Source organism: Petaurus breviceps, unplaced genomic scaffold (assembly GCF_028583685.1).
Source record: "Petaurus breviceps papuanus isolate PSGF00001 unplaced genomic scaffold, PetGlider_PUasm1.0 90397, whole genome shotgun sequence".
Lineage (NCBI taxonomy): Eukaryota > Metazoa > Chordata > Mammalia > Diprotodontia > Petauridae > Petaurus > Petaurus breviceps.
The window spans coordinates 218439-228789 of NW_027187239.1; the positions used below are offsets into that span (position 1 = coordinate 218439).

General features: G+C 54.7%; 2 protein-coding genes across 2 annotated transcripts in view; both read left to right on the top strand.

The window, feature by feature from the left end:
* TMEM258 (transmembrane protein 258) overlaps positions 1-10351 on the top strand; it is a 428372-nt gene that overhangs the window by 211945 nt on the left and 206076 nt on the right. The window lies entirely within an intron of this gene.
* The window catches only part of RAB3IL1 (RAB3A interacting protein like 1), a 47800-nt gene that overhangs the window by 27565 nt on the left and 9884 nt on the right, over positions 1-10351 (top strand). Inside the window, 6 exon segments of the mRNA XM_069108518.1 lie at positions 2994-3234; positions 4518-4613; positions 4992-5069; positions 6828-7055; positions 9470-9598; positions 9726-9838. Of these exon segments, the coding sequence (XP_068964619.1) occupies positions 2994-3234; positions 4518-4613; positions 4992-5069; positions 6828-7055; positions 9470-9598; positions 9726-9838 (885 nt within the window).

Sequence of the window (10351 nt, forward strand, 5' to 3'; positions counted from 1 at the left end):
CCAGCCACAGCTTGCTTTAACATCATAGCCAGGAGAGGTCATCTAGTCTCTCAAGTTTCAGAGAAGGGAAGGAAGGGGCCCCTGTAAGTGCCAAGTGACAAGAGCCCATTTTCTAGTTTATTCACAAAGGAAACAGTTGCCCACCGAACCTGCTAGGCCATAGGGGAGAGAGCACTAGCCCTTAAGTCAGAAGACCTGGGTTCAAATCCTGCCTTTGATGCTTACCACTGGGCAAGTCTCTTATCCTCTTGGAGCCTCAATGTCCTCATCTTTAAACAAGGGCTGCTTAGGTGGTCATTGAGTTCCCTTCTAGCCCTGGGCTTCTGGGGCAGCCAGCTGAGTGTGTGATGCCAGAGTTCTGTCCAGCACAGACTGAGCCTTCAGCCTTAGGACACTTCTGGTCAGTGTGGGTTCCTGGGTTTCCCTTGGTCCCTTGTGAGCCTCTCCAGGCCCTAGGTCCCCTCTGCAGGAAATGTTGGCAATATGGAGAGGAGGAAGGGTCTAGAGCCCCAGGACCTAGCTGTTGTTTAATTAGCTGTTTAATTTAATTAGCTGTGTGAGCCTTGACTGCTTCCTTCCCTTCTCTGAAACTTGAGAGACTAGATGACCTCTCCTGGCTATGATGTTAAAGCAAGCTGTGGCTGGCCCTCTCAGACCAGCCCTGCCCAGTTTGGGATTCAGGGGTCCCCTGGACTGAGCTCATACATTAGCTGGTGGGGCCCATCTCTCTCCCAGTTGGCCAGCTTTAGTCCATCCACCCAAATTCCTGTGTAATTACTTCGCTTGGAAATGACCGCACTGGAAGGACCTTAGAAGACCTTTGGTCCAACTCTTCCTCTCTCTGTCTCTCTCTGTCTCTCTCTGTCTCTCTTTGTCTCTGTCTCTCTCTCTGTCTCTCTGTCTCTCTCTCCCTCTCTATCCCTCTCTCTCTCTTTCTGTCTCTCTCTGTCTCTCTGTCTCTCTCTCCCTCTCTCTGTCTCTCTCTGCTCTCTCTCTCTGTCTCTCTCTGTCTCTCTCTCTCTCTGTCTCTCTCTGTCTCTCTCCCTCTCTCTCTCTCTCTGTCTCTCTCTCTGTCTTTCTCTGTCTCTCTCTCTCTCTTTAATTTTATTATCACTCCACTACAACCTTCTCATTTGACAGAAGAGGAAGCAGAGTAGGAAGGGGTCTTGCCCAAGGTCACACAGCAAGTCTGTGGGTCCAAAGGCCCCATTTCCCCGACTTCAGCTCTGTCCAGCGGCCCACACTGGCCTCTCTGTGCTCCAAGGGGAGGTTCTGGGGAAGGTATGGGCAGCAGAAAAGGTGCCCCCATTCTAGGCTCCGCAGCCTGTGTCCCCAGTGTTGCCCCGCAGCAGCACCTTTCATTGCAGGCTCCCTGAGCTGGCATGGCTGGCCAGGAATCCACAGGAGGAGGAAGCGCGTAGGCCGGGGCAGAGCAGACGACACCTGAGGGGAAGGGCCAGCACAGCCCTTGGCAGCTCCCTAGGCAGGGGTGGGGGGGCTCTGGCCTGTCCCGCCTTGACCCCGCAGTGACAGGAGCTGGGTCCCCAGAGTCTCCTCCCCTCCCCCCCAAGGCCCTGCATGCTGGGGAGTGCGGAAGCTCGCTGGCTCATGAGCCATGAGCTTCTCTGGTTTCGCTGAGTGCGCAGGTCTGGTGCTGCCTCTGCACAAAAGCGCCAGGTTTCCCCAGACTGTGGGGCTCCCTCCCCCTCCCCACTTCCTGCCCTTCCCCGAGTCAGTAGGGTGGAGAAGGGGGAGTGAAGGAGGAGGCAAGGTCGGCTGGAAGGAGGCTGAGTCAGACCCACCCCATGCCCCCAGAGAAGGAAAAGGAGCCTGCTGGCCAGGGAGGCCCCCTGTGCTGGGATGAGCTGGTTTCAGATGCCAAGAGTCACCGTGTATCCTCAGGCAGGCCGCCTTCATTCTCCAAGCCTCAGTTTCCTCCACTGTGAAAGGAAAGGTCCGCTGTGGACCTGATGGGCCTTAAACCCCGAATTCCTGTGAGAAAACCATGTCCCGCTCTAGCCCGTGGCCAGGGGCTTCCCAGAGCGAAGGGCAAGGCCAGTGCAGAGACCTTCTGTGACTAAGGGTCAGAATGAGCTGCCTCCAGCCCCTGCCTCCACCTTCCCTGCAGCAAATCGAGGGGGCTGGCCCAGAGGGCCCCTAGGGACCCTCCAGCTCTGATATTTGCTGCCCTAGGACTCAGGGCAGCTGGGCACTGCTGGATAGGGAGCCCTGAGTTTAAATCTAGCCTCAGACACTTCCTGGCTGTGTGGCCCTGGACAAGTCACTTCCTCCTTTGGCCTCAGTTTCCTCATCTGTCAGTGAGCCGGGGGAGGAAATAGGGACCTGCTCCAGTGTCTCTGCCGAGAAAATGTGAAAAGGGCTCACATAGAGGCAGACGCTAGCTACCATGTCGTCGCTGGCCCCTGCCTCACATCTTCTCTCATTCAGTCCTCACTGAGTCCTCGCTCTCCCGCCCTGCCAGGCAGGTGTTCCCTGTCCGTGGGGCACGTTTGGTGGTCATTATGTTCTCTCACGTGGCCTGTGAGCTGAACTCTGAGTCAGGGGCATAAACACACCTGGTCAGCTCCATGAGACCGAAGCTCCAGCTTTTCTGTGCTCCCGGATCCCTGATATCTGGCCTGGGCTGGAGCCATAGAAGCCACTTAATGAATAGAATGCTTCAGAGAACAGGGATGAGCTAGGGGATCTAGAACATGGGATGTCAGAGCTGTGAGGGGCCTTAGGAAAGGGAACATAGAATGTCAAAGATGGGAAGGATTGTGGAGATTATCTACCTACTCTCTCATTTTATGAGGAGGAAATTAGGCCCTAGAGAGGTGAAGGGACTTGACTAAGGCCCTACAGAGGTAGGGGTGGGAGCTTGTGATTTCCCAGGGTATCATGCTTCCTACCTGATCCTTCCAGCGAAGGCTGATGGGCTGCCTTTCCCTGGCCATGGCAGCTTCTTGCTGACCCCTGTGTTTATCCTACAGCCAGCCCCAGGCAGAAGAAGGGGGACCACCATCCCCTGTGCCCAGCTCATGGAGGAGCTCATCCCCCTGCAGGGGGAGGAAGGACTCTGAGCTGCTGGAGCCTCCCTGTGGGGAGGGGGGCCGAGGAGAGGAGGCACCCCAGGCCAGCCCCCTGGACGTCTCCCGACTCCGCAGCTCGTCCGTGGAAATTCGGGAGAAGGGCTCAGAGTTCCTGAAGGAAGAGCTGCATAAGGCTCAGAAGGTAGGAGGGGCCTAGCCTCAGTGAGGGCAAGGGTGAATGCCCAGGCCAGCGATACATGGGTGGAACAATCCAGTGTGTGCCCGGAGCTGTGCCCAGAGCCAAGGGCTGGACCCTGCCATGTCACAGGCCCCTCTGGTCAAGCAGAATGGGCCGGCTGTGTGGAATACAAAGAAAGGCAGAAACAGCCCTGCCCTCAGGCGCTTCCGGTCTAAGTGGGGAGACAGCGCACCAATGTCTGAGTACAAACAAGGCAGAACAGGATAAATTAGGGAGAGCCATAGAGGCCAGGGAAGCCTTTGGGCCCCTTCCTAGAATCATATTTTTATATGTATAAAATAAAATAATCAGGATTACAAAGGAAACCAATTATATTGAAATGCAGCTATCAACACTTTTTTTTTTAATGAGTTCACAGACCTCAGGTTAAGAAAAGAATCTGTCATTTGGGGGCCCCCAGGCCTGGGCACAGCTCTCCCTGTGGAATATCATGCATGGCCCTCAGGGTAGGCACAAAGGCCAAAAAATCACCATCACAGGTTGTATTAATGTGATGGAAAAGTAATGCTGAGGCTATTAAGTGACCTAGGAGACATAATGCTGACCTGGGCTAACACTTACTAGCTGTGTGACCCTGGGTCAGTCACTTAACCTTTGTCGACCTCAGTTTCCTCATCTGTAAAATGGGAACAATAGCAGCATCTACCCCCCCCCCCCCCCCCCGGGGGTGGTTGTGAGGGTCCAGTGAGAAGATGCTGTTGTATGTCTCAAGTGCCCAAGCCCAGAAAGCATAGAGTCCAACCCATCCTCAAACAAGAGTTTCCTCTTCCTTCTCCCAACAAGTGGTCAGTCATCTGTCCTCTGCTTGAAGACCTCTAGAGACAGGGAGCCCACCACCTGCCAGGCCACCCACTTTGGGGCAGCTCTCATGGGTAGAGAATTTTCTCCTACCTCAGGGGCCAAGCAGGGCAGGCTGATGGTCCCTCCTGCTGAGGGCCTGGGGTCTGGATCAGAGAACGGGGTCTCTAAAGGGGAGTGTGCCCCGCTCCTCCAAATCTTAAGGGGCTTCCTCGTGAGGGTGTAGAGGATGGATTATTGGTCCTGATATGGTTAACCTAACCTGCCCTTGCTGTAGACTGCTCTGGGGGGATTTTAGAGGGATGTGAGGCCAGAGGGTGTGCTGGTAAGGACAGTCAGGATAGGCCTGAGCCGTGAGGGCCACAGGAGCCCTGTGGAAGGGCTGGTGCCCCACATGCTCAATGGGGGGCCCATGCTGGTCTCCCCAGGAGCTGAAGCTGAAGGATGAAGAGTGTGAGAGGCTGTCCAAGGTCCGGGAACAGCTGGAGCAGGAACTGGAGGAGCTGACGGCCAGCCTGTTTGAGGTAAGGCAGTGACCTCCCCAGCAGTGCTGAGGCTGTGAACAGGGCCACAAGGCCTGGGGGCTCCTTCAGGTCTGTGTTAGATGGCAACGCTCTGGGTACTGCCCCTGCCTGGCCCCAGCCCTGCCCCCAGGGACTGATAGCCAAGATGCCAGATTCATTCCTTGGACATTGGTGCCCATAGCAGATGCCAGATGTGATGCCGTGATTACTGGGGATGGGAGTGGGGGGTACAGGTTGGATATTGGTCATGAGACAGTGAGGCCTAATAGAGAGAGCCCGCTTGGGAGTCAAAAAGACCAAACTCAGGTCACAGAGGGAAGGTCCTCAGAACTTGGTGGAGATCTCTGGGTGACCCCTGGGCCGTCCTTCCCTTCACAGGAAGCACACAAGATGGTGAGAGAAGCCAACACCAAGCAGGCAGCATCAGAGAAGCAGCTGATGGAGGCCCGAGGGAAGGTGAGACGTTCTGCTTTCCTTCCTTGCCCCCTTTGCCCACCCCCTAAGGAAATTCTATCCCTGCTCCACCCGTTCAGCAGGTCCCCTGGTCTCCTGATGCAATTGTGAGCTGGAGGAAGCCTCTCCTCCTTCGGCCTTAGTTTTCTTATCTGTCAGATGAGGGGATAGGAGGAGATGACCTTTAGAGGTTTCTCCTGCTCTGACCTTCCATGCTCTCTGTTCTAAGGATGCCTCCCAGGGCTCACGCTCTGTGCTGACAGCTTTAGGCAGGACCACCTTATTTCACTAGTCCCCAGCTCAGAAGCTTGCTTTCCCAGACCCTAATTTTGCTCAGTGTGACCATCTCTATAGTGGAAACTCTCCCTGTTGTCCAGAACACTAAGCCCCATGTAGTTGACAGTGATATTTTGGAGGGCCTGGGTTTGATCCCTGTGTAAAATGGCCAGGCCACTTCTCTGGGACTTGCTTCCTCCGCTGTGAGGAGCTGGACTAGCTGGCCTCCAAGGCTCCTTGCACTCCCAAGTCTGTGATTATCTCTGTGGGAGCTGGCCCTGCTCCCTGAGCCCCCGGCAGACTCTGGGCACAAGCAAGGCGGGCATTGGGAGTGGTTCTAGATGGGTGTGCACCGCACTGCTAGTGTTCCAGGTAGTGAGGAGAGGAGACACAGCCTTTCTTGATTCATCCCGGTCTCAGACAAGAACTTCCTTCTGAGGATGTGGGAACTTTTTTTTTTTTAAAGCAATCGGGGTTAAGTAACTTGCTCAAGGTTACACGGCCAGTGATTTCTGGGTGTGGTGCTGAGTATCTGAGCCCAGATTTGATCCAGGTCATCCCGACACTGGAGCCGGTGCTCTTACTCGCTGAGCCACCTGGCTGCCCTGATGTGGGAACTTTGACACCAGTATCTGGAACGACCCCCAGAGGCCAAGGGTGTTATCGGAGAGTTATTGGAGTTGTCAGTGATCCAAACTGAGGAGTCCACCCAGTGTCCAGGCGCTTGAAGGAACTGAAGGAAACCCCCCAGGTGTGATGGCGGGAAGGTGTTTTGTTCTGGATACTCCATTTTGGAAAGGATGGTGATGGGCTGTCCAGAGGAGAGGAAAAAAAGGCTATTTTCCGGAAGGGAAATACTCGAAATGGAATGGGGAAAGGCTGTTGTCCATTCTCGATGAGGATTAATTGAAAGATTAATAGCCTGAAGAAGAAAAGAGAAGATGGGGGGCAGGGAGGGATGACAAGTGCCTTGTAATGTCTGAAGAGCTGTAATATGAAAGAAGAATTCAGTTAGGTCTTCTTGGACCCAGAGGGAGAATCAAGGGCCATGGGTGGAATTTAGGCTTGAAGTGCTAACAGGGTGAATTGTCCCAAAGTGGAAGGGGCTTCTTAGGGAGCTTCCCCCTCATTAGAGGTCTTCATGCAGAGCCTGGATTTCCCCTTACTGGTCATGATGTAATGGGAATTCTTCTCCAGGTATGGGTTGGATTCCGTGGCTGCTCATGTTTCTCTGACTCTTAAAATTCTGTGATTTTATGATGGCAGAAGGGTGATGGGGGATCTTCCTTACTTCTTTGTCTTCTCCAATCTCTCCTCTTCTTAACCTCCCCAGGCCTCAGTTTCCTTATCTGTAAAATGGACAAGATGGCCTTGGAGGCACCTTCCAGCTTGGTCCAAGGATACTGAGCATTTTCTATGTCTTGGGGCTCTGGGAAAGGCAGGCAGGCAAACATGGCCACTGATCTTTGCCCTTCCTCTGGCCAGATTGACATGCTGCAAGCAGAGGTGACAGCACTGAAGGCCCTGGTCATCACTTCTACCCCGTCTTCACCCAATCGAGAGTTACATCCCCAGCTCCTGAGCCCATCCAAGGCTGTTTTCCGGAAGGGACATGCTCGAAACAAGAGTGCCAGCAGCACCCTCTGCCCAGCCGTCTGCCCAGCCACTGGCCACAGCATCTCCTTTGAGCCCATCGGCCACGAGTGCAAAGAGGTGAGGGCAGGAGTGGGATCTGGAGGTGAGAGATTTCACCCATCAGTCTGGGCATACCTGCTGGCTCTGAGGAGCTCCTGAGCTCTGTTCCAGGGCTTGGGACCCCGTATAGGGGGTAGAAGCCAGAGGACAGTGAGACCAAGAGACCAAGGGTCACTTAGCCAACAAGAATTTACACAGTCTCCTTTGCTTTTGGGCTGGATGGGAAAGAAGAGAGATTTAAAGTCGGAGAAAGTGGGTTTGAATCCTGGCTCCCTGCCTTGGGCAAGTCCCTCTCTGGGTCTCAGTTTTCTTCCCTGTAAAAAGTGAGAAGCTAGAGCAGATGGCCTCCCAGGGCCCTTCCCAGTTCAGAATCTCTGGTTCTGTGAACCCACCTTGTCCAGCCCCTCATGGATTTCGGAGTAGTGAGGGACCTCAGAAGTCATCCAGTCCAACCCCTTCATTTTACAGATGGGGAAACAGGCTCAGAATGGGGCAGGGACTGGCCCAAGGTGTAAGTAGCAGAGCTGGGATTTGAACCCATGGTTCCTGACCATCAATGCTGTTGCTCAGGAAACAAGACCCAATAGTCAGGCTGGAGACTGAACAGTGCTCAGACATTAGTGACTGATGAAATGACTTATGGCGCCCTCCGCACTGGGACAGGGTTCGAAGGTTCTAGGACCCCTGAAAGGAAGCCCATTGCAGTAGAGGTCGAGGCTCTGCCTTCCTCTCTGAGGATGTTCCTGATCTGCCCACAGTCTCCCTCTTGGTCATCTCCGGCCTTCACTCCATGGTGGGGTCCATTTACCCTCAACCATGGCTACCTAGAAAAACACATCCACAGTCCAAGGCATTTATGACAAATCCAAAAGATCGATTCGGCACATTTATTAGATTCCTACTGTATGCAAAGTCCTGTGGACACAAAGATAGGAATGAAATTGTCCCTGCCTTCAGGGAGCTTATGTTCTGCTGTAGGGATACAGGACGGCCACAGATGAGCAGAGCCGAGATAGTCTGAGGAGGGAGAAGCAGGGAAGCAAGTCTGGAGAGTGTCTGAGGCTTGTGAGGACATTCACACTAAGAACTTTGCTTGGGGTCCCACGGCTAGTTAAGTGTCAGATTCAAAACGAGGTCTCTCTAACCTCTCCCCCCCCCCATTTCAGTGTTCTTTCTATGACGTTGGGCTGATTTCCCTTGGGTGGGAGACCTTTGCTCTGGGCACCTGGGGTCTCAGCTTTCCGGCCCACTCTGGTGACTGGAGCAGGGTCTCTGGGAGGAGTTGGGCACTGGCTTTGCTCATCTCCCTTCCAGCTCTGACCTCCCAGGCCACCATGCTTATTCCCTCTGGGCAGAAGTGGGTAGTATAGTGTCCCCCCAGGGCAGAGGTGGGCAGTGGGACAGACACCTCCTGAAAATCTCCTGGGCTCCCAAGACAAAGCAGGCTGCAGAAGGATAGGGTCCCCGCTGCAGAGCCAAGACACTAATCTCGGTTGTTCTGTGTCTGTCCCTGCCTTTTCCTGCTCCTCCCTTCCCTTTCCTCTCTCCCTCTCTCTCTCTTTGTGCCCCTGCTCAGCCTGAGGTGCCCACCCTCCTCTCCTTACTCCTGTGTATCGTCCCTGGGAAAGCTATCCACATCACTTATGAGCCAGGCTGGCAGCCCCTGGCCTCGGAGTCTCCTTCCTTCTCCTCCTCCTCCTCCTCTTCCTCCTCCTCTTCCTCTTCTTGGCAGGTAATGGCCCCAGGGAGGGCGGGCCCCTCAGGGACAGCTCCTTCAGTCAGTCCCAGCATGTTGGGGGCCTTCTCTCTGGTCACCTCCTTGGTTTCCTTAGTGCCCTGGAGGGGCAGGCTGGCCTACTAGGCAGACCATAGGGAAGTCAGAGGATCAGGTTCCTCCCTCCAGCTTTGACCCTGCCCTAGAGGATGTCACAGTCTTCCTGGGTCTTTATTGCTGTGCAGGTGAGAGCATCCTGGGTGCTTCCACATTTTTTTTTCTTCTGACCTTTGGGATTATTTCTCTCACTTATTAGTTCTAATGACCAGAAGAGGCACGAGGTGTACTTGGGCCCAGAGCTGTGGTTTTTAAATGGGTTTAAAGTCTAGTGGTTGAAGTGGGGAGACTCAGTAAGTATTTGACGTGATCTGGAGTATCTTCCTGGGACATCTTCGAGGATTGTGGTGATCCTTGACCCTCAGTGGGGAGGAGGGGGATTGGGCTAGAATGTGGGACTGAGGGCTGAGCTGCCATTAGGTTGTTGGAGGGCTGAGATGTGACCCCCAAATCTTGCTTAAGCCCCAATTCAACTTCATCCCTTGCTCCAAATGTGGCTCCTGCAGGGCCCTGGCCAGAGGAGCCCAGACCAATGTCCTCCATCCCTGCCCCACCCCTGTGCTGGGCCTCTTTCACCCCAATCCATCTGGGCCCCTTTCAGGTGGATACCATCCTGTTTGCTGAGTTCCAGGCCTGGAAGGAGGCCCCCACCCTGGACAAGAACTGCCCCTTCCTGGAAAGGATTTACCGAGAGGACGTGGGCCCTTGCTTGAATTTCACCAAACAAGAGGTGAGGTAGGGGAGGGAAAGCAGGGACCCTGGCTGGGGGGGGGGGAGGGCAGAAAAAGGGGAGGAGGGCTCTCTCTCCTTCCCTCCCTCTCGCCTCCATTGATGGCTCATACTGGGCTTTGCTGCAGCTTTCGGAGCTGGTTCGGGCGGCTGTGGAGGAGAACACCCTGACCATTGAGCCGGTGGCCTCCCAGGCACTCCCCGTGGTGAAGGTGTCTGCAATCGAGTGTGGTGGGCCCAAGTAAGACGGCCCCCCAGCTGCCCCTTACCTGGTGCCAGCTCCTCCCTGTCCTGCTCTGCCCCAGCCACTCCCCTCTAGAAGCCCCTCTGCTGAGCCCTTCTCCATCCCTGGGGCCTCACTCAGCGATCTGGAGTGGAGGTTAGTGGCTGAGCAGAGGGACCCCAGGCCTGAGCATTCCAGAAGTCAGTGGGAGCTGAGGATTAAGCCAATCCCAGGAGACTTAGACCCACTTCTCTCTGCTGGTGTTCTCTGCTACAGGCATGGAGCTGAGTGGGTGGGTGGGTGGGGTAACCTTAGAGATGGTCCAGAGACAGTAGAGAGAATCATGGAGCCCCAGGTCATCTACCCCAACCCTCTCGTTCAAAAATGAGGCTTGGCCTAAGGCCCCAAAAGGTAGTGTTTGACAAAGTCATTCTCCCTCAGCTGCCTCTTTCAGATGAGATTTTTCAGTACCTCGAAGGGGATGGTGTGTGTGTGTGTGTGTGTGTGTGTGTGTGTGTGTGTGTGTGTGTG